Genomic DNA, 24,680 nt, shown 5'->3' on the forward strand with positions numbered 1-24,680 from the left:
TGACACGAACTGTCCACCTCTGTGTAAAGCCGCATTTTCAATTATTTTCCTACTCAACCCTGGAGTTTCCTATGCAGTTGATAAGTAAGGCATTGCTGTTACCGACTGTCGTTTTTGATTGGGAAATATTCATCGTCTGCTAGAAAGAAAAACGCATTTCTAAATTAAATCTCTTTGTCAGAAATTATTAATTAAAACTCATTATAATTGACACAAACTCTGGATGAAATGGATCGAAAGTGCAAAAGTCAGATACCAGCTACAATCTTTCGGAGAATTATTACGTAATTTTGCAACTTACAAATTTGTTCGACAATCGAAAGGCACCGAAGGCACAGCAGTGCACAGACACAATTTTCCTTTAAAGTGACATCAGTTTATGTGAATTTTAAACAATTATCAAATATCTAATTAACTAATTTGTGGAAATTTGCAGCAATTTGTTTCATTTATGAAGTGAAATTATTGTCACATCCAATCCACAAGGTTTAAGGTAAGAATTTCGCAATATGATTTTTTAGGTTATATTTTCGAAACTTGATTTTTAATTTATTTTCAACAATAGAACAACTAAAATTTAAGCTATTTATTATTTTTATAAATTCCGGATTTTCATCAAATTAACTATATTTGAAATAAATGAAAAAAAAAAATTCCAATGCTTTTGTTAGAATTCAAAATGCAAATCGTATGTTCATTATTTTATAAAAGTCCACAACGTTTATCAACGAAGAAAATTGTTCACTTAGTAAGTTAGTAAAAGATAACGCAGCAATATTGTCACAAAAAAATTTAGAAAAAATAAACTCATGTTTCTGATAATAATTGTTATACAATAAAATATTAAATTAAAAATAATATTGGAATAGATTAAACAAATTTTTTCGTTGATCAACATTGTGGACTTGAACTTCGTTATAAAATGTATAAAATATAAGTATTTATTCAGGAATTGTAATTTTTCTTTGTATTTCGTCTGGCATATAATTATTGAAATGTAAAGCATCTATGATGTCAGTTGTGCATTTGTCAAGGTTAAGACCTGGGAATATTTTATTAATTCAGAATTATCTGCGTGCGATATATAAAAGTCAGAGCTCGTGTCTAAATTTTCAGCACACTATCCACTTGAAGGGACATTGACCATATGGTTCAATTTACAATTTCAATTTCTCATTTCATACATATACTGTAATGACTCAATGTCATGGCACCATCACCCCGAGAAATGATTTGTTTCATTATAATTGAATATAGAATGACAACCATTGGGACTTGTATCAGAACAGGGTCGTTTAATTCAATAAAATAATATATTTTATTATCATAATTATTCTAAATAATTAATAATTAATTTTTCTTCAATTCGTGTCTGGAGAACAAAAGTACTATTTGTTTTGTTTACTGTTTTTTTTCTAAATTGAAGATTTGAAGGAATGAAAGAAAATAAATAAAAAAATTTTAGACTCGTTTGAATTTAAGTAAACCGAAGTTTATTTTTTATAAAGATCCGAGAAAGAGAATAATTTTTTGACGACTGGATTTATTTAACATATATAATGAGTATTCTACTTGCGTTTTAACAGTAAACAATGTCCTAGTCATAAAATATTAATTCAATGATATTTCCGCACCAGGTTATTTAAAATAAAATATTTTACATGTTTGAAATTTTTTTTTAACGAATAATAAAATTTATTTTTAAAACCAGAGTTTAAATATATGTAGAATATTATTCGATCTAAATTGTCAATTTTTTACATAAATCTACAATTCTTAAAATATTTCTAAAAATACAAAAAAAAATCGATTTTAATTTATAATATTTTTGCGATTGTCCTTCTCTTTTTTTTTGACATGAATTTTCATGATCTACTTGGCTATATTAACATTTTCTTTTTTTTCCTTCTTTTATTTAATAAAATATTAATTTTTCCTCTTAACTATTTTTTAAATTTCGTCAGAAATTTATTTTTATATTTTTTTATTTGATTTGAAATTGTTTTGAAATTTTGTTTAATTTAAAAAAAATTTATCTTTTACTTTAATAAATGGGTTTTATTTATTTTTTTCAATTATGATTCTAGGGCAGTGGATATAGTGGACAGAAATTTAAAGAAACAGAACGTACGTGAATGAATTAGTACAATGATACGTGAAGACTTTTTTCACAACTTTGTTTTTGTACTAACTGTATAGCTTGTTCCGGACTTCACTTTCACTCTCAAGGCTGAAGAACGAATTTCATTTTTCTCAAGTTGTAAGAATTTTCATTATCTTGAGTTCATCATTTTCATCCGCTATGAGGATTTTTTTCTTATTCATCTCATTATTAATTTATTTCTACAATTATTATTTCTATAATTATTATTTATATTATTATTATTTTATTACTATAATTTTTATTATTAATTTCTTTTATTTATTTATTTTACTATTCATTACTATTATTTTATTATTTTATTTAAAATTAATTAAAATATTGTCAATTTCTTTATTAGAAAATAAATAATTTAAAAAGTTTCCATATAAAATAATTTGTTTTTTAAAGTATTTTCTATTAAAAAGTATAAAAAAAATGTTAGAAAAAAATGTTTAATTTAATTCCCCTTGTAGATAAAGAATTATGTTTGAAGAAGATGGATTAATTTGCCATTATTATGGCTTGAGAAGAATAAAAATCGTTTTGACATAATCAAATCAATTACCAAGTCAGTAACGCCAAGGTTGCTACTCTCACTCATCCCACTTTACTACTTTTCAATTTGCCTAACATTATTAAGAACGAATTTCTGCTAGAAAAATTTGTTAGAAAGTAAAGCTCTTTCCGCTCTTGACAATATAAATTCATTTATAAGGATTTAATTTAAATCGCCTCAGAAAAGTCTACTTTTTTATTAAGAATGTTTAATTTAAATTAATTAATTTACAGATCTGTAATTTAATAACAATAAATATAATATAATAATAAAAATAGAATACCAATAATAATAATAATAAAATAATAATAATAATAATAATAATAATAATAATAATAATAATAATAATAATAATAATAATAATAATAATAGTAATAATAATAATAATAATAGAATAATAGCAATAATAGTAATAGTAACAATAGAATAATAATAATTATCTGTTATTATTCTATTGTTACAGTAAATTAAAGCTAATAGTAAAAATAATAATTATAAATTAAGCGATGATTTTTAACTTCGAAGAACAAATTCATCACTGTTTGATTTATTTGTTCACCGCATAAAATATTGACATTGAACGTTGAAAATTTTAAACTTAGAAATGATTTCTTTTTTTTTTTGGGAAAAAAGTGTGTTAAAAATTGAATCAGAATTCTTGGAAGAAAGATGAGACTAATATTTATACTAGTCGATTAGAACCATAATACATAAGCGTTTTTCCATTTAGCAAAATGTTGGGAAGAATGCGTTTTAAATATAGAATATAAATGTGTTTTCACTAACTTTGAAATCACGAATACATAACTACATAATATTTCGAAAGGACGAGACATCTTATGTCATACGAAAGTTTTATCGAATACAAACCGCCAGGTGTTGGAAGAATTTCATTCACGAGAGAGAGAGAGAGACTCTCGTTATTCGACTGTGAAACAATTTAAAACAAATAGTTGCAAGTGTAGAATTTTTTCTCTCAATCCTTTGATTCAAGAAAAAAAAATTTATCAAAAAGAATTGAAAAATAATAATTTATTCAAATTTTTTATTTAAAGTAAAATTTTTCTTAAAAATTATTCTTTTAAAAAAGTTTAATTTAGAGTTCCAATAATTAATAATATAGGCGATGAAGGAGAGAAAAATTACAAATTCACTTTAAAATCATATTTTTTTGTTTTTTTCGAAATAAAATTAATTTGAACTTGAGATTCAAATTATTTTGTATACGTGACTTCAGTTATTATTGTATTTAATAATATATTTTAAGAAAAGTATTCATCACCAAATAATTTAAAATTTCAAATTATGAAATTAAATTGTAAATATTTTCAGAGAAAATAAATTTGAGATTTTACACTTATTTTGTTTTTTTTTTTTTTTTTTTGATAAAAATTTTTGATTTATGAGTGTATATTTGATGATTTCAGATGAAGAGGAGACTGAAGAAGGGATAAGAGTAATAGATGGATTTTGTTTTTATTGCTGATTTTTCATCAATAAATCGTTAACTTATGGCAAACGTGAAAGACCGAACTCTTCCGGACCTTGACGATCGGCCTTTCGCAGCGAGATCAAGAGACTGACTTGAAACGTGCTCTGACTCAGGAAAATCAGTTGAGACGCGACTCTATAACCGAGCGGTTTGTGCCTGCTATTTACCTTTCTAATTAATAAGCCCAATTATCAGTTTAAACGTCCTTGAATGATTTCTTAAGCACACCCCATTTTTTTTTTAGTTTTTTTTTTAATTTTTAAAGAAGGGAAAATATATTTTTTTTCAGCTTCTTTTTCTTTATTTTCTGGGTGGGTATTGAATTTTATTAGAGAGTGTTTGTCAACAATTGTTTCTTTTGGAGGGAAAAAATTTAATTTTGATCTTTTCTTTGTCCTCGGTAAATGAAGAAAGCATTGGGAAATCCTGGAATTAAAATCCGCTCACCAGGGTCATGAGGTGGAACTTCACATTGTAAAGTCGTGCCCACTAGTCGATGGATATTTTGGGTTGAACGTTTATATAATAGGTATGTAAAGGAAGAAAGTCACTTGCCAAATTTGCATTTTACTTTTGCTTTTTTAACTATATAATCTTTTATTACATTTATCTTCTTTTCACTTTCAATATTTTCCTCGAGGGGGATTTTTTTTCTTCTCTCTTTCTCTTTTTCAAGCAAGCAGACCAAGCATAACAAACGATTGATTTTGAAATATAATTATTGTTTCTCTCTCTCTCTCTCCTTTCTTTTCTCTATTTTTGTTTGTCTCGATATTTATGCAATATAAAACAATTTTTTGGAGCAATTACAGGAAATTATATAGAAATTTTTGTATCCATTGTTTACAATGAAAAAGACAAATTTTTCTTTAAAGTTCTTTTCTTTTTCTTGAAATTCTATTTTTACATCTAATTTTATTGACACTTATTCCTCACGTGAGAATAACATTGTTGTTTTCATTATTATTTTTTTATTTACAAAAACACGTGATCTAATTGTAATTTCTGGTCCATTCAACATCAGAGTGCGTGATGCGTTTAAAGAGCAATGAGAAATCTCCTATTCAGGATAATCTGAATTTCAATGTTTTCAGTGAGGAAAAAAAATAAATCTTCCGCGAACAAACGCTTGGTATTTCAATATCTTCAATGACATTATTCGAAAAATAGAACATTTTTTTTTCTGAAAATCATTTCAGAAAAAAAAATGTTTAATTTCAAAAGCGTCTATTGTCATTTCTTTTTCATTATCTAGTATAGAAAAAAAATATATGTATATATCTTGGCGTGGCTGCCTTTCTCCTTTTTATAGTTTATTTGAACTTTCATATTCTTAGGGGAATTCCAAAGTTTAAGTCATTCTGTAATTTGACTCTCGAGGTGTTAATTTATTAATTTCGTGGATGACTTCTTTTTTTTCAGGGTCAGAGGACTGTTAAAAATTTATTAAAAATTTTTTCTTTTCATATTTTTTATAATTTTTCCTGGGAGTTGAATTTAGTTTAGTTTATATTTAATTGTCCTTTTTATTTTTTTTTAAATTACTCCTGTTTCTACTATTGAGTAAAAATTGGATTTTTTATAATTATTTAATTACCTGTTGGTAATTGCTTTTCATAATTATTTTTTTTATGGACAGTGGGATAATATTTTTAATGTCATTCGGCTTATCACTTCTTTATTGTCTCTGTTCCATTCTATTTCCTTTTTCTCAATTCATTGGCTGACTAAACTCACTTACTTCTACTGTGAAACTTCTAATTATAAAACGAACAATTTTTCATTATCAGAGAATTTTTTTTCGAACCTATCGATAAAATAATAATTTATTCAATTATCCACTAAACTTAAAATTGTTCTCCAATTTTTGATTTTATGAAAATCTCTTCTTTAATTTGTAATTTATATCTAATATTAAATGCATAATTTGAATGTTATTAATTGATTAACATTTTTTGTAATTTAATCTATTTTATTAAATTTTACTCTAACATTATTATTATTATTATTATTATTATTATTATTATTATTATTATTATTATTATTATTATTATTATTATTAAAATTATTTATATTATTTTTCGGTTAATTTTTATATTAATTTTAAAAAAATATAAATTTTTCCAAAATTTCGAACATTTAAATGAAAGAATATTTTTTTCTATTTAAATATTTTCAAAATTTACCAAAGAATAAAATTAAATATAAAACAAATTCAAAATTTATAGAAAAGAATTAATTTTCTAAATTAAAAAAATATATTTTCTAGCAAAATTCAAATTTTTAATGAAATATAAAAAGAAATCATCGTTTATTTGAACCTTCGATACTTTAGGAAAATTTATATTTATGTAAAATTAATATAAAAATTAACGAACGAACGAATATTTTTTTCTTTTTAAATATTTTCAAAATTTACCAAAGAATAAAATTAAATATAAAACAAATTCAAAATTTATAGAAAATAATTAATTTTCTAAATTTAAAAAAATATTTTATCGCAAAATAAAAAAAATCGTCTATCATTTGAACTTTCGAATCTTTAGTGAGATAAATATTAAAAAAAAAATTTATTGAACGTTAGAATGATATTTAGTAAATTAGATTTGCAAAATGAAATTTAGTTGCAGTAAATAATATTTAAATAATATTTTTATTGTATTGTATTGTTTATTACAATTTATTGAATTAACTTATCATTAATTTTAAAGATTTTAATACATAAATATTCAAATCGTTCGATTGATGTAATATTAATAAAAAATTGTATTTTTTGGTTTAAATTAAACGAATATTAAAAAGTATAACATTAAAAATGATTTAAAAAGTTCTGATATGAATTGTAAATTTTAAATATAAAAAAGAAATGTTTAATTATGAGACTTTAAAATACCTTACACGTGTGATTGAAAAAAGGGTAACGACTTAAACAAAATCTTCTTTACTATAGATCTTTGTTTGATACACTTCACCTTGGTATATTAATCGTTCCTTTTTTCACTGATCAACTTCATAATAATTATGATATTAATAGCTTAATTTTCATTAATTGCTTAATAATAAAAATTATAGACTAATTTTACTTAATCGATTTTATCCTATAAGTTTAGAATAGAATTTTCTCATAAATATTCATTTCTTTTTTTTTTTTTTTTTTTGCTTTCTTTGTGAAAAAAGAATCAAATAGAAAAAAATTATTTTTAAATTACAAAATTATTTAAATTTTTCATTATCGTTTCCTGAAAAAATAGTAGAAAGGGAAATAAGATGACAACTTTGGCAGCAGTGTAGAAAATTATTTGATATTTAAATTTTTATAATTTATTCCAATTTTTTTTTGTTTTTGTATTGAAAAAGAAATGTGTAAGAAATGTAGAAAAAATTTATAATTTATTTGTATACCTAATTCCGAGATAAAATGTAAAGTAAATGGAGAAAAAAATTCTTTTAATTGTATAAATATTGTAATTTATTTATACGAGAATGTTTTATATTAACATTGTAATAATTTTTATCAAAACCTGATTTGTACACCTAGATTTGTAGAGGAAAGAATTTCATTTGGAGAAAATAAAAAATTATAAAAATGATTTTCTTTTGTTTTTACACGAATGACGGAGCGTAGTTTAGGGTGAGAATAATTATAACAGAAATATATGTCATTTTTATTGTAAAAAATAAGTACATTAAATCATTTCGTCGATTTCTATACAAGTTTTGTCGTAAATATAAGAGAGAGAAAAAAACCATCAATGACATGGTAATTTTTTTCTATTTTTTTTTTTTTTTTTAATAATTATCATGCAATAACACTTAATGTGCAATGTGTAAACGCAGTCATCGCACTCTGATCACAACCGATGAAATCCTTGCTCGCCTTGAACGATTAAAGGTGTCTCGAGTAATTTCGTGACATAGATTTATAAATCGCTATAATAGAATGTTAAATTATTCCATTTTCATCTATGTGTGTCATCTGTATTTTTTCCCGCCCCAAACAAATTAGAGTCCTCTTTGATCTAAATAATCGCCTTTATGCTCAGTTTTCCTGGAAATAAATTAAAATCGAGTAATGAAAGAAATAAATACTAAAGTACAAAAATACTTTGGTATTTATTTATAATAATAATAATTATAAAATTACTTTTTTCGAAAAATAAAATATTTTTTCTTTTCTGTTACAGAAATTCGTTTTTTTTTTGCATCAAATTATCTTTAAAGAAAAAAAAAGAAGATGCTGGGACCAATATTCGAAGTGCACGGTCGCTTTTGCGCGAGCCATCCTCTCGAGGTGATTGTTGCAACATTCACCCTGACAGCCTGCATTCTCAACATTGAAATCGGAAATAGTCAAACGAAAGAGGAAAGCCTGTCAGCCACGCATTGTTGGCATGATCGTTGCTCATTTGAGGTAAAAATAAATAAATAATTGCAATTTTTTTCTTTTTTATATATTTGAAAAATTTTCCTCTTAATTACAATTCTTCGGTTATTTTTTAAACACAAAAGAAGCCGTTTCTTACTGTCTTGCATTTTATTCTTAAACCACAAATGGAAATAGAAAAGTAATAAATTAGTTATTGAGACTGAAAAATTATTTATCGAGGAACAGCGAAAATCTTATGTAACAAAAAAATAATTATTCTGAATTTATTAAAACAAGAAATATTGAAGAAAAATGTATTTTAAAAATACTGCAAATCTTTTTTTTTTTGTCAAAATGTCGCGATTGTATAATTTTTTGCTGAATTCTAAAATAGAATTTCATCATTCTAGATTAAAAATAAATATTGCAAAAATTTTTTCTTCTTTCCAGGAGCAAAATGCAGCTGATGTAATATTGATGACTATAATTCGTTGTTTAGCGATACTCTTCAGTTATCATCAATTGCGAAATCTTCAAAATACGGGATCTAAGTACATTCTTGGTATGTTGACAAAGAAATTTTTAATTCACTCATTTTTTGTTTAGAAAAAGTAGTTTCTATTTTCATTGGCATTTCATTTCTATTGACAACTTTATTCATTAATAATAATAATTTTAATTTAACCCACCTTTTTTTCTTATTATTTTCTTCAAAATTTGGGTTTTCCAGTGTAGATGACTAATTTTTATTTTCAAAATTGCTCTCAACAGACGTTTATTTTAATTGACTGTGATTTTTGAACAAATATTGTGAGAAGTGTATTAATTAATCCCTATTTCAATTCGAATGAGTCATAAATTTTTGATTTTGTAATTATTTTGCTCAATATTCTAATTATGTATTCTAATAGTTTGGAATTATTCAAAAGTAAACAAAAAAAACACGTGTGTGAAAAATCACGTACTATACAAAAATAAACAAATATGAAAAAATTGGGTCAAAAAATATAATTATGAAGATGAATTATAAAAAATAGAGTATGGAAAAAATAACTATAAAGTTTCTGAATAGTGAAATAATAAATGTCAACAAGGAAAAAAAAGTTGATAAATTATTTCTCTTTTTTCTAACATTCTGTTTTGACAGTTCTTGACATATGTATGTGCCTTTTTTTTTTGAATTTACATCTTTATTGAGAGAGATGCATAATTCCAAGCAATAACAAGTGATCATTGATAAGACAGATGCCTTAAAAGACGTGTGAAAGCATTGAGCGCCAGTGAAAGTTCCATAGAAAGTGATAGCGTTTCTTTCGAGGCCAATGTGAGGTCATTGTCTATCAGAATTACCGAATTTTCACGGAATTTGCATATGCATTCGAAAAAATTATCGAATTTTAAATATTTTATTGGAAAATAATTTTTTTTAGTCAAAAAATAAAAAAATTTGTTTAAAAAAATATATTTTTGTTTATTTTTGGAGAAAAATGGTAAAATTTTTATTTATAATAATTTTTATTTATTTTGTTTCTATTTTTAAATCTTTTACTATTTCTTCTTTGTATTGTTTATTATTAATTTAATTATTTAAATTTATTTAATTTGAATTTCTTTATTTATTTTGTTTATTTATTTACAATTTATTAATTTCAGTTATTTAGTAATAATTTATTTATTTTAATTTTTTATTTGTTAACCTATTAGACAATAAATAGACTTTTAATTTAATTTACAATTAATAACTATTTATTTTAAACTTAATGTTCGTTTTTTCGATTTTGAAAATTAAAATTTATTTTTAATTCTATCTTCTTCTTTTAATTTAAATTTATTTATTTACAATTTATTTATTGCTTCCTCATAGAGGAAAGATTGTATTTTAATTATTTATTTGTAATTTATTTAATCTGTTTATTTATTTATTTGTTAGACAAATAGACAATTCGTTTATTTTGAATTTAATGTTCATTTTCTTCGATTTTGAAAATTTAAATTTATTACCAATTTTATGCCCTTCTTTTAACTGAAATTTATTTTAATATAAAAATATCATTTTCAGGTGGTGCTGGACTTTTTACTGTATTTTCCAGTATAGTGTTCACTTCAAGTGTTGTTAATTTTGGCCAAAGTGCCATTTCCGATTTAAAGTGAGTACAAAAACTAAGGATGGTAATTTTTTTATTCTAACGAATATTTTGCGCCTTTTATTTACTCTTAAGGAGAATTTTTCTTTAAAAAACCAATTTTTCTTATTTTTTCGTTCTTTTATTTTTCTTATTTCATTGTTTTTTTACCTATTTTTCCATTTTCAAAATGAAAAGGTAAATTGAAAAAAAGGACTGTTAAGGAGAATTTTTCTTATTTTTTGTTCTATTTTTTACCTATTTTTCCATTTTCAAAATGAAAAAGAAAATTGAAAAAAAGGATATTTTAATTTTTATAATCAACTTTGTCGAGAGAAAAAAAACGAATTCTTCTTTTTCTAACTTTCTTTACAGCTGTAAAATGTAATTTATAGTACATTAGCTACATTTTACAGTTATAAACCTTCTTTTTAAAGTTATAAACTTATCTTTTGACTTAAAAAAAAGAAATTAAAAATCGAATAAATTTTCTAAATTTTGTATTTTAAAATTCCATATTAGTTGAATTTCACATGACGATTATGAAAATTAATTGCTCCTAACGTCTATCAAAAAATTTATTCATACTGATTAAATTGGAATATTTAAATTTAATTGGACTTTCGTGAATGGAATGAAATATAAAATATATCCACACGTGGGACTCCCCGGCATTTGAATAGAATATATTATTATTTTTTTTCTTTTGAAGCACAGTATTTTATATATCTAATTCTTGAAATATCCTGTTGCAGGGATGCCTTCTTCTTCTTTCTTTTGGTCATTGATTTGAATAAGGCACGTTTATTGGCACAAATCGCATCGAGTTCGAGAAATCAGGAGGAAGTTCGTGCAAATATCGCACGTGGAATGACATTATTGGGTCCAACAATTACATTAGACACACTCGTGGAAATTTTATTAATTGGCATTGGTTCACTTTCGGGTGTTAAGAGACTCGAGATTCTTTGCACTTTTGCATGTCTCGGTGTTGTCGTCAATTACCTCGTGTTCATGACTTTTTATCCTGCCTGCCTGTCGCTCATTGTCGAGGTAATTTCTTCTTTTTATTTATTTCGTTAGATTTTTTCTAATTTCTTTTTTTTACCGTTTTAAAAAATAAAAGAAAAAGTTATAAAAATAAAAAACTGGTAAAAATTACAAAAGATTTATCTTTTTTGCTTGTAATTTTTACCAGTTTTTTATTTTTATAACTTTTTCTGTTTATATTCGATATTTATTCTCGTCACCTATTCGCTCATTGTCGAACTAATTTCTTTCTTCGTTTTGTCTCTATTTTTATTTACTTAATTTATTTATTTATTTTTATTTAATTTTTTCTAATTTATTTTTTTGTCTTTGTTTTCGATTGTAATTTTTACCCGTTCTTTTTATTTTACATACTTCTTTTTATTTCAAAATTCTCTATTTTTTTATTCTCTATTCTTGTTTGTCGCTTCCTCTATTTTTTTAATTCTTATATTCGTAATTATTTTGAAAAATTATTTCCTTGTAGAAAAGAAAATGTAAAGAATTTTTCCTTTTGAAGACAAGAATTTCTTTTGTGGAAAGCTTTAATTTTGCAACCAGTAAAAAGTTTCGTTCGATATACATTTTTATGTGATTGAATAATGCATTTTACTTTCTCTGTGCTTTTATTTTTTTTCTAAGGATAGTGAAATTTTTGATTTGATTCACAGTTGTCGCGAGGAAATCACGTAATGAGCGCCGACAAAATATTAATGATGCCAACTTTGAATGAGGAAGACCGAAAACCAAATCCCGTCGTCGAGAGAGTTAAACTCATCATGATTGCTGGTCTTTTCATTGTTCACGCACACAGGTATTTTTAAATCTTTAAATAGAAAATCCCTCCACTGCCATTTCGGGAAAAATATAGAAAATATAAAAATATAAAAATATACAAAAATAGTTTTCAAAAGAATAATTTCCCAATAATCAAATTAGTTAAATTATTCAAACTAAAGTAGTAATAAAATAAGTTGGTAATCAGAGAAAAAAATACTAATTGCGACAGTTTTCTATTTGTTGTAATAAATGTTATAATTATTTTTTTTTTCGTAAACTCGCGAATGAGATCAATTTTTGTATATATTGTACAGGTGAAAGAAGGTCAGGAACCGGTCTAATTTTATTACAACATTTCTTATGAAACTGACGACCTTTGAAAGGTGATGATGAAATGACGACAATCACACTGGAGAGATGTTTAAATACGACCTAGACATAGAATTTTCTAAGTGGGGTAGTCTTTTTTAAAAGTTTAAAAAAAGGATAATCAGTCTCAGATAAGAATCGGCTTTTTTTATTTTATGAAAAGAATTGAGAAAATTCCTGACGTAATAAAAAAAGAGTTGTAAACTTTCTTTTTTTTCCGAGGGAAAAAGAAAAGCGTCACTGGAACTGAAAAGCTATCATACTGATCTGACCTTTTTGTAGATTTTTCAAGAGGCGAAAAAAAAAAAAGACTTTTTGTCCCCGTGAAAGGTCATTGGGAGTCAGGGTCATATGAACGACAAGACATTAGTAGGATACGTGCACGGTGCATATTATTCAGTAAATTATGCAAGTTCCGAAGAGTTAGATCGTATCGTATGAATCTTCGGCAGTTTTCTTCCAAATGCAAATGAATCACGTGGTGAAAAGTTGAGTGCAGATGTACATGTTTTTTTTTTTGAAGTATATTATTTTGCGCGAGTCTTCTTTTTTTCTTCTTCTCTTCTTGTGAGTTTCGGGCGTCGTCGGACTCGGAAATTATTTCGATCTTTGACAGGCCGGACGGGTGGATCATTGTTCGTTTTTTTCTTATTCAAAAATGAATGTTGTTTGGCGCGAATGAATGGGATGAGGACCACGCCGATAAAAATAAGTGTCGCGAGGCGAGTTTAATATTACATGAGAGAGCATTTTTTTTTTTGTTAACAATGCTTTGGGAATTTCTCACTCAAATGTCGTGTTAAAAACTAAAAATACAATAAAAGATTTATGGAGTCGCCTCAGTCTCAATCTTCCTTGTTAGGATAGTGACGTGTTTTTCCAATTTTTGTTTTTCTCTTTTTAAAACAATTTTTGTTTTCTTCTATTTTTCAGTCGATGGCCATTCAAGGAACAGGATCAGGTTGTTATTAAGAAATCAGTATCACCAGTGAATTCAAATTTAATTTTGGAGAACGAGAACGTGACTGATTCACAATTGAGTTTGGGAAAGTATTTTTTAAATTGGATGCCATTTAGTCCTGATAATATTGTGATTGTCATTCTATTGGCGGCGTTGGCAATAAAATTTGTCTTCTTTGAAGACAGGGGTGATATCGCGAAACAATTGAAATTGAAGGAGAGCGCAGCCGCGCAAAAAACCGTTACCACTGAGGAAGGAACGGTGAAAACTATGCATGCAACTGCCGCAAATTTGGAGTCACAAACGAGGCGTCGTTTCGAATCCGCAATGCCCACAATGCACTCGACTATTTTCCCGCTTTCTGGAATGGGTGGCGATTGGATTGAAGTTGTTGATGAGGAATCATTTATTAAACTCAGCGACAAAGAAGTGCAAACTGATGATATTCAAATTGTCAGCACATCGCGAGATGTGAAAAATGATGCTCCAAAAATTTCTCGAACATTGGACGAGTGTCTCACCATCTACAGATCTGAGGTAAGTTCTTTTCTTTCCCTTTTTTTCAAAATATTATTAAAATTACGAACTAATTTTTAATAATAAAATTAATAAAATCAATAAAATTACAAATATTAATTATTTTTCTCCATGTGGAAATGTTTTTTTCTAAAATTCACTTCCCAATTAAAGATAATTATTGATAATACGAAATTTTGGAAGATAAAATTATTTCTAACGAAAATAATATTTTCAATTGAAAATAAAAAAAATACGACTTAAAAGTAAAAAAAACACTTGAAAAAATTGAAATGAATTCCTTTAAGAATGAGTTAGAGCTAAAAATGGAAATTATGAATTCCCATTTGACAATACCCATAAAGACACGAGGAGTTCTATTTTTTGGATTTTGCTGAAAAAAAATATTTGATGTATAGTCACTAATTTGAATATCTTTAACATAAATCTAGCGAATTGTGGCAATGGCATTGAAAATTAATGGAGGAAGTAGAAGAAGAAGACATAAGAAAAAGCAAAAATCACTGATAATTTTGAAATTTCATCATGAAAAAAATGAATTTTTTATGTAAATTTATAAATTTTATGTACAAATAACCATTCTCCAAGTCACGTACGCAAGTTCAATGATCTTATAAATTCTAATAAAATTAATTTGATCCAGTGTTATGACACGTGAAGATGATTATTAGATGTTTATAAAGGAATTATATTTCATTTCTATTTTTCTTCTTATTTCCACAAATTTTTGATGATTTCAAAAATGTGATGAATCTATAATTTTAACTTATTTCTCTATTCAGAATTAAAATGAACAAAAGTTGATAATGCGGAATTGATAACTTAAATAATTTTTTTTTTTAATAATTATACTAACAAATTTTGTCAGAAGATAGATTAAAGCTTGTCTATTTAAAGATATTCAATTGACAATTTTATCAATAAGGAAAAGTTTTAATTTTAATTAAATTATGGAGGGGGGATTAATATACGATCAAAGTATATTTAACTTTAATATTTTTTTTGTTATTTATTTTTTTTTACTATTTTGTTTTAACTAATAATTAATAACTTACTAACTTTGTTCAATAAGATGCTTATAGAATTTTATTTTTTCAATTCTCTATTAAATTTAACGACTTTTTCAAGAAACTTCTTTAGTCACTTTTAAAAATTATTTTATTATATTGATTAATTTGAATTTTTATTTGTTTTTATTAAATTAAAAATTAAATTTGCTACTTATTAATATTTAAATTAACGATCAGAGTAAATTTAATTAACTTTCTCTGTCAATTTCAATTTGTTACTTATTAATAATTAAATTAACGATCAAAGTTAATTTAACTTTAATTTTTTTCAATCTTTTTCAATTTTCACTAAAAACACAGGTCAACAAAAAAAGACTTACTTTTTTTTATGAGATAGCGGAATGGTTTCCTATGTATTTTTGGACGCTGAACACGGTCCCGACTTCCAAAATTGCCCATCACGTCAGGATTTTGAGAAAAGTGGGGGTAAAGACCCCAAAAACACTTTTTTGAGGAATTTCAACATTTATTTTCTCTTTAACCTGACGTGCTAGAGACTTCCACAAGGTCTTGAATTAAAGCTTGTAATGTGCACTAAAAGACCAATATCCATAAAATAAAAAAAAATTAAAATTTTTTTCAAAAAATGGGATTGAAGACACCAAAAATTTGTGTTTTTGAATTGCTTTAATAGACTTTTTGCAATTGCTTGGATTCGCATGAAAATAGTTACTTGGGGTTTTGGGGTCGCTGATTACGAATCCGATATTAGTTTGCAAAAATTAAAAATGGCGGACTCGTAATCAGCGACCCCAAAAACCCTGAAATAACAATTTTCAAGCGAATCCAAGCAATTCTTAATTCTTACATCTGCCATCTTGGTTTCGCCGTTTTAAATTTTTGCAAACAAATATTGGATTCGTAATCAGCGACCCCAAAAACCCCAAGTACCCATTTTCAAGCGAATCCAAGCGATTGCAAGAAGTCTATTAAAGCAATCCAAAAACACAAATTTTTGGTGTCTTCAACCCCATTTTTTTAAAAAAAATTTTAATTTTTTTTTATTTTATGGATATTGGTCTTGTAGTGCACATTACAAGCTTTAATTTAAGACCTTGTGGAAGTCTCTAGCACGTCAGGTTAAAGAGAAAAGAAATGTTGAAAATCCTCAAAAAAGCGTTTTTGGGGTCTTTACCCCCACTTTTCTCAAAATCCTGACGTGATGGGCAAATTTGGAAGTCGGGATCGTGTTCAGCGTCCAAAAATACATAGGAAACCATTCCGCTATCTCATAAAAAAAAAGTAAGTCTTTTTTTGTTGACCTGTGAAATTAATTATTTTTATTATTATTAGAATTTCAAGCTTTGTACTCTTCTAATAAAGCCTACTACCTAATACTTTTTTTTTAACGATTTGCTATTATTTGGATACTTTTTCCTTTTTTTGAAAATTTTAAATAAACTCCTAGAAAAATGCAAGTATATTTATAAATAATTTCCAATTTTAATCTACTTCCTTGAAGAATTTAATTATTCTTAAAAATTAATTTGAATAATTTTATCAAAAAATTTAAGAATAATTGAATTTCATCAAAGAATTTTAGTAAAATTTTTTAAAATACTAATTCAAACTTTTGATGAATTTCTTTGAATTTTTTTTTAATAATGGAGTTTCTTTAATAATTTTAATTGGAAATTTTTAAAGTAATTGAATTTTATGAAAAATTTTTGTCAATTTTTGAAATAATCGTGTTTCTGAATAATTGAATTTTATTAACATTTAAAAAAAAATAATTACATTTTTCTGAGAATTTTATTTCAATTTTTTAAATTAATTTAACTCATTTAAGGAATTTTATTAAAATATAGAAAATAATTTAATTCTTTCAAAAAATGTCTTTAATTTATTGAATATAATCGATTTTTTCAATAATGGTAATTAATAATTTCACTATTAAAATTTTAATAAAATTATGGATAGAAAGTTAAACTTTTTAAAATAATTTTATTAGAGTTTTTGTAAATAATTAAATTCTTTTGAAGAATTTCTTTGAATTTTTTTTTTTAAATTTTGGAGTCTCTTTAAAACTTTTAATTGAAAATTTTGAAAGTAATTGAATTTCATGAATAATATCTTTCATGTTTTTAAAATAATCGTGTTTCTCAATAATTGAAATTAAACATTTAATCATTGAATTTTATTAAAATTTGTAGAAAATAATCAAATTCTTCTCAGAATTTTAATACAATTTTTGTACAATAATTTAATTCATTCAAGGAATTTTATTAAAATATATAAAATAATGAAATTCTTTTAAAAAATGTCTTTAATTTATTGAATATAATCGATTTTGTTAATATATTATAATTAATAATTTTACTATTAAAATTTTATTAAAATTATTGATAGAAAATTAAACTCTTTTAAACAATTTTATTAGAGTTTTTGTAAATAATTAAATTCTATTGAATAATTTCTTTAATTTTAATTAAAAATTTTATTTTATTATTTATAAAAAATAATTTAATTCTTGCGATGAATTTTACTCCTTATAACAATAATTGAATTGTTTCTAAGAATTTATTAAAATTTTAGAAAATATTTGATTTTTTTCCAAAAATATTATTCAAAAATTAAAAAAAAAATTGAATTTTTTCATGAAATTTTATTAAAATTGTATTCAATATAATTGGATTTTTGCAAAGAATTTTACTATTTATAAAAAGAATTGAATTGTTTCAAAGGATTTATTATAATTTTAAAAAATAATATTAATATAATGAATCTTTTCGAAGATTCTACTGTTTAAAGAAATAATTGAATTGTTTTGAAGGATTTATGAAAATTTTAGAAAATAATTGAATTCTTTCGTGAAATTTTATTAAAATTGTATTCAAAATAATTGAATTTTTGCAAAGAATTTTACTATTTATAAAAAGAATTGAATTGTTTCAAAGGATTTATTTATTAGGATTTATTTATTTATTTATTTTAGAAAATAATTGAATTCTTTTGGAAATTTTTAAAGCGAATTAAGAAAAAAATTGAATTCTTTCGTGAAATTTTATTTAATAAAATGAATCTTTTCAAAGATTTTACTATTTAAAGAAATAATTGAATTGTTTTGAAGGATTTATGAAAATTTTAGAAAGTAATTGAATTCTTTCGTGAAATTTTATTAAAATTTTGTTTAACATATTGAATTTTTGAAAAAATAGTTACTATTTATAAAAATAATTGAATTTTTCTGAAGAATGTTATTATTTATAAAAATAACTCAATTCTTGCAAAAAATTAAAATTTTTGAAAATATAAACAACAATAATAATAATTAATTACGTACTAAATAAATTAATTTTTTAAATTCTGATTATGAAATTATTCAAAAATTTTTATTTGGAAATAAATAATTGTATAATTTGCATAATAATAATACATAAATTGAATATCTCGTTCTTTGACACGGAGTTGTCGATATCTATAATATTCTTGTCGATAATATTCTTATAAGTTGTTGAATTTCAAAAAGGTTTGAATTCGATATTTTTAAAAATATTAATTTCTAAGGACAGATTTTTTTGAGTATCTAATTTTTAGAGTGAATCAGAATATTCTTTAGGATCAGGGAAAAATTCAATACTTTGTCTGGAAATCATAGAAGAGTCCGGGAAGAACAAAATTAAATTTTTGTGGCAACCCTGATAAAAAAATTTATTTATTTAATGAAATTGAATTTTAATAAATTGAATTTAACGAAAATAAATTGAATTCAGTTTAATTTGAACAAAATGATAGAAAATTTTTGATTAATTCAATTTTTCTAATTGTAATTTTACAGTTGGGAGCTGATGCCCTGACGGATAGCGAAGTAATTGACTTGGTGAAGCACAAATACATTCAATCGTATCAATTGGAAAAGGCCGTTGGCAATATGGAACGAGGAGTTGGAATTCGTCGCAATATGCTCGAGGATATTGGTAATTTTTCCGAGACACTCGAAGAATTACCCTATAAAAGTTACGATTACAGTAAAGTTCTTGGCTCATGCTGTGAGAATGTCATCGGCTATGTACCAGTTCCAGTGGGTGTTGCCGGTCCCCTGAAGGTTGACGGCGAATTTATTCACGTGCCAATGGCAACAACCGAAGGTTGTCTCGTCGCATCGACAAATCGCGGTAGTCGTGCACTTATTCATTGCGGCGTAACAAGTCGCATTGTCGCCGATGGAATGACACGAGGACCAGTTGTTCGATTTCCAAATGTTGTTCGCGCCAGTGAAGCAATGAATTGGATGCAAATAAGTGAGAATTTCAATGCAATGAAAGCGAGTTTCGATACAACAAGTCGTTTCGCGAGACTAACGAGAATACACATTCGAATTGCCGGGAGACATCTTTTTATTCGATTTGTAGCGAAAACTGGCGACGCAATGGGAATGAATATGCTGTCAAAGGGAACGGAAAAATCATTGCACACTGTTCAGGAACAATTTCCCGATATGGAAGTATTGTCGTTGAGTGGCAATTTTTGTACTGATAAAAAACCAGCGGCTGTTAATTGGATTGAGGGACGTGGTAAGAGTGTTGTTTGCGAAGCAATTGTACCGGCGAATATTGTCACGACTGTGTTGAAGACAAATGTTCCGAGTCTTGTCGACTCGAATATTAGTAAGAATATGATTGGTTCGGCAGTGGCTGGAAGTATTGGTGGTTTTAATGCACATGCGGCAAATATTGTGACGGCAATATTTATTGCAACTGGACAGGATCCGGCGCAAAATGTTTCGAGCAGTAATTGTATGACATTGATGGAGCCATGGGGACCAGATGGAAACGATCTTTATATTTCTTGTACAATGCCGAGCATTGAAGTTGGAACTATTGGCGGTGGAACGGGACTTCCGGCGCAGGGCGCTTGTCTGGCAATGTTGGGAGTGAAGGGCGCAAATTCCGATGATCCTGGACAGAATTCGAGTAAATTGGCAAGAATCGTTTGCGCGACTGTTTTGGCTGGTGAATTATCGCTTATGGCCGCACTCACCGCGGGACATTTAGTTAAGAGTCACCTCAGACACAATAGGTGAGTTTATCTTTATTAAAAAAAATATTAAAAGATAAAAATAAAATGAGAAGAAAAGGAACTTGATTATTGCCTTGGAAATTAAAAAATAAGAATTTCTTATTCTAATTTCCAATTTTTTAATTTCGTGGGCAATAATCAAGTTCATTTTGTTCTCATCTGGAATAAGCCAGGAATTTTATGCCAAACCGGGAATTTTGTCATCAAATTAAAAAAGTTATTATTTTAATTTGTTTTTAAAAAATCGCTTTTTATTTCAATTTTTATAAATAATATTTATACTGTTCCCTAAATTTGAATTAGTTAAAAATAATTAATTTGATAGTAAAAAATCAGACACTTCAAAGACACTTCTATATTCAAATATAATGTAAATAAATTTTTAAAAAATTATCCAATTAATAGAAATTTTGGGAAATTCAACTGAAAATAATTAAATTTGTTAAAGAATTTCATTAAAAACTTTTTAACAAATCGAATTTTCAAAGTATTTTAATTTAATGATTTCTTAGTGCTAAGATTAATAATTAAAATTTTTATTAGTTAATTTAAAAAAGATAAATATTTAAAATTTTTTAATAAAATTGAATTTTCGCAAAATTTTTCTGAAAATTTTGAAAAATAGGATTATTGAAATTTTTCAATTCTATTGGTTTAAGATATTTGAATTTTTATAAAGAAATAATTGAAAATTTTTGAAATAATTGAAATTTCTTTACATTCTATAAGAAATAATTAAATTCTTTTAAAGAATTTTATTTAAACAGGGTTGCCACAATCAGGGAATTCAGGGAAAAGTCAGGGAAATTAGAATTGGTCAGGGAAAAGTCAGGGATTTTTACTAAAAGTGCTGGAAAAAATTAAATTTTTAGAATTTATAAGAACATTCGGAATTTTGGTGTTTTTTGTATAATAGAATTCTTGGCAAAATTTCAAAAATTTTCCTCATTTAAATTATTTTTAATATCTACTATTTTAATAAAATTTTACAAAAGAATTCTATTATTTAAACAAAATTTTAATAAAAATTTCACAGGAATTGAAATACATAACAATTTTTTATATATTTCTTCGCACCAATTCAATTATTTTTTATTTTTTAATGAAGTTTCTCCAAAGAATTCAAATATATTCAGAGAATTGAAAAAAATTTAAAATAGTTCTAAGAAATTCAATTATTTCGAAAAATTTAAATAAAATTCTTTTAAAAATTCTATTACTTAAAAATATTTTGACCAAATTCTTTACAAGATTTAGTTAATAAACTTGCAATTTTAATAAAATTTTCCTTTACAATTCAATTATTTTCAATATAATTCTTTTTGAGAATTCAATTATTTTCACAAATAATACATTTTTTATAGGAATTCAATTATTTAAAAAAAATTTGAATAAAATTCTTCGCCAGAAATCAATTATTTTTATAAATAATAAAATTTTTCTTGAGAATTCAATTATTTAAAAAAATTTTGATAAAATGCTTTATTTGAAAAATTATAATAAAATTGGTCGTAGAATAAAATTATTTTCGTAAAATATAACATTCTTTCTAGCAATACAATTATTGTCAAAAATGTTTGTAAGAATCTTCGAACGAATTCAATTATTTTCTTAAAAGATAAAATTCTTCAAAAGCAATTCAATTATTTAAGAAATTTTAATAAAATTCTTCTCAAGAATTCAATTCTTTTCAAAAATAAACATTGTTACAAGAATTCAATTATTTAAAAAAGAATTTTTTTTATTTCTTTGTCAGATTTCAATTATTTTGAATGCTTTAATGAAATTTCTCGATGGAATTTAATTATTTTTAAAAAGTTTTTAAAAATTCTAAGCAATTCAATTATTTAAAAAAATTTGAATAAAATTCTTCACAAGAAATTAATTATTTTCATGAATAATAATATTTTTCTCCGGAATTCAATTATTTTTACAAATAAAATTCTTTACAGGAATTCAATTCTTTAAAAAAATTTTTAATAAAATTTGTTGCAAGAATTCAATTATTTTCATAAATAACAAAACTTATCGCAGAATTTCAATTATTTTTTAAACAATTTTAAATATGATAGAAAATTGCATTTATTCTTAAATTTTTTTTTAAATTCACCGAAAGAATTCAATTATGTTTAGAAATTTTTATAAAATTCTTCATAAAAATTGAATTTTAAGAAATATTCGATTACTAAATAAATTATTTATTTTTGTTTGTAAATAATTGAATTCTCGAAAAAAAAGATTTTTAAATTCATGGAGTCGAGTTTTTTTAATTTTAATTATTAAGAAGAATAGACTATAAATAAAATAATATTATGCCTCTAACTAAAAACATCAATTTCCCTGCAGGTCGTCGACGACAATAGGAAATCCAGTGCCAGTATCTCGTAGCGATGCTTCAGGAAATTTGTCAGTTGCGAGTGCCCTTCCACCACTTCAGGCAATATGTAAAAACTCAAATCGATCGTAGTATTAATTATAAATCACATTAATGCATCCGTCATTTTTTTTTCTCAAGAATTTTGAGAAAAAAAACCCCTCTTTTTATTTTTTAGAAGAGGGCTTAATTATTCAAAATACAATTGAATTGTCTGATTAAATTCAGATTTTGTAATTTACATGATTTTTAACGGAAGAGATAAGAAAAAACTCTTTTTCTTTTTTCTTAACACACTTATAAATATTGTACAAATGGATTTTATTGTTTATGAATATAGTTAGAAATAATAATTAAGATTAAAATTTTAAATATATTACAAATTAGCCTAAAATTATTATTGCAAAAATAATTCTTTTGTCTTGAAAAATTTTCAATCAAAAAATAACCCTTTCTGCGGATACAATTTTTTTCCTTTTTACAGAAACAATATTTTTTTTCTCTTTCTCAATTGATATTTAATCACAAAAATACTGCCTAAAGTATCGTGCCAAAGACGGAAAGGGTTATTAATGACAATAAAACTATTTTTAATTTTCTCTTTAATGTAATTTTAAAAAAATTGCATTAATTTGAAATTTATATTTACAAATTAAATTAAAAATTTTGTAATCAAAGTAACATTAGGATTGGAAAAATGAAAATTTACATTGAATTGTAATCTAGAAAAAGAGAGGTATAGATTAATTTAAAATAGTAATTAAAATTTTACTTTGATAAAAATTTTTTTTATCAGTCATCACGTGAAAAAGTAATTATAAATTAAAAACTCGCGGAATTTATTATCTGCATGATTCAGGATTTATTTATTATTGAAATATTCAGAATTAATTCAATTTTATTCAGAATATAGAAAGAATTGTTCTTTAAAAATAACAAAAAATGGAAAAGTATATATAATATTGAACACCGAATATAAATAGTCAATTTAATGTTGTCGATGAGAATAAAGAAAAAAAAGTCTGATATGTCATTTTTATCAAATGAAAAATATTTCATACTCTAAATAATTTATTTTTCTTCAATGCATTATTTAGATTTTGATGAATTTTTTTCAAAATTTGTTTATTGATTTTCATGTTTTTTTATTTTAAAACATATTTTAATGGGTCTTTTCTTTTAGTTAGTGATATTTAAAAAAAAATCTGTTTACTTATTGTACATAACAGATTAGAAATAGGAATTTAATTGTAAATTTTTTGTTATAGTTATTATATAGAAGTTAAATAGAAAATAGATATAATTAAAAAAATGCAGTTGAATTGCAGATAGAAATAAATAAAAGCGCAATAAAATGAAAGATTTCATTGATACTTGAATATTTAGTTTTTAAGTAAGAAATATTTAGTTTTTATTGTTCCTTGGAATTAAGAATATAAAAGCGCTATTAATTAAAATATGAAAGTGAAAAGAATTTTTGTAAAGTAAGGAATTTTGGATGAGTACCTGACAAAGGAACATTTTTTTGTAAATTTTTTGTTTTTAGAAAAAAGAAAGTTAATTTCTTCTCTAAGTTTTCCTCAGTTATTAATTAATAAGATAAGTTATTATTTGCGACGTAGATTTTAGTGATTTCTATGTTAATGATTCTACAAACAAAATTTATTGCATTCTTGGGAAATATTGAAACATTCGTTATGTAATAAATAAACGAAATAATTTAACATGTCTGCCTTTTTATTTAATATTATTACTATTTTTATTTATTATTAATTTTTAACTCTTGGAATTAATTTCGAAATTTCTGAATAAAAATTCAAAATTAAAAGTATTTATTCTATAGAATAAAACTATGTTTTTT

At 24.4% G+C, this 24,680-nt stretch overlaps 1 protein-coding gene across 4 annotated transcripts; it reads left to right on the forward strand.

Annotated features, from left to right (window-relative positions):
- The first annotated feature begins 105 nt into the window (after window positions 1-105).
- On the forward strand, window positions 106-24,543 carry LOC122499939 (3-hydroxy-3-methylglutaryl-coenzyme A reductase). Of its 4 annotated transcripts, none has more exons than XM_043608544.1 (12): window positions 107-493; window positions 2,088-2,260; window positions 4,127-4,502; window positions 4,602-4,720; window positions 8,376-8,602; window positions 9,008-9,119; window positions 10,617-10,704; window positions 11,436-11,733; window positions 12,381-12,523; window positions 13,792-14,356; window positions 19,205-20,445; window positions 22,792-24,543. In XM_043608544.1, the coding sequence occupies exons 5-12, from the start codon at window positions 8,426-8,428 to the stop codon at window positions 22,910-22,912; spliced, it is 2,745 nt and encodes a 914-aa protein (XP_043464479.1). In that variant the 5' UTR covers window positions 107-493; window positions 2,088-2,260; window positions 4,127-4,502; window positions 4,602-4,720; window positions 8,376-8,425; the 3' UTR covers window positions 22,913-24,543. The 4 variants fall into 4 exon arrangements, with proteins under 4 accessions (XP_043464480.1, XP_043464479.1, XP_043464477.1 ...); XM_043608542.1 differs by having other exon boundaries at window positions 4,127-4,339; XM_043608545.1 differs by lacking the exon at window positions 22,792-24,543 and having other exon boundaries at window positions 106-493; window positions 4,127-4,339; window positions 19,205-20,449.
- The last annotated feature ends 137 nt before the right edge of the window (window positions 24,544-24,680 follow it).

Source organism: Leptopilina heterotoma, unplaced genomic scaffold (assembly GCF_015476425.1).
Source record: "Leptopilina heterotoma isolate Lh14 unplaced genomic scaffold, ASM1547642v1 Lhet_18, whole genome shotgun sequence".
NCBI lineage: Eukaryota > Metazoa > Arthropoda > Insecta > Hymenoptera > Figitidae > Leptopilina > Leptopilina heterotoma.

Excerpts from the sequence above, each read along its gene's own strand:
- LOC122499939 (XM_043608544.1), top strand. The coding sequence starts at position 8,426 with ATGCTGGGACCAATATTCGAAGTGCACGGTCGCTTTTGCGCGAGCCAT. Across the intron at positions 14,357-19,204 it reads TCACCATCTACAGATCTGAG|TTGGGAGCTGATGCCCTGAC; the intron begins GTAAGTTCTTTT and ends GTAATTTTACAG. Across the intron at positions 20,446-22,791 it reads AGTCACCTCAGACACAATAG|GTCGTCGACGACAATAGGAA; the intron begins GTGAGTTTATCT and ends ATTTCCCTGCAG.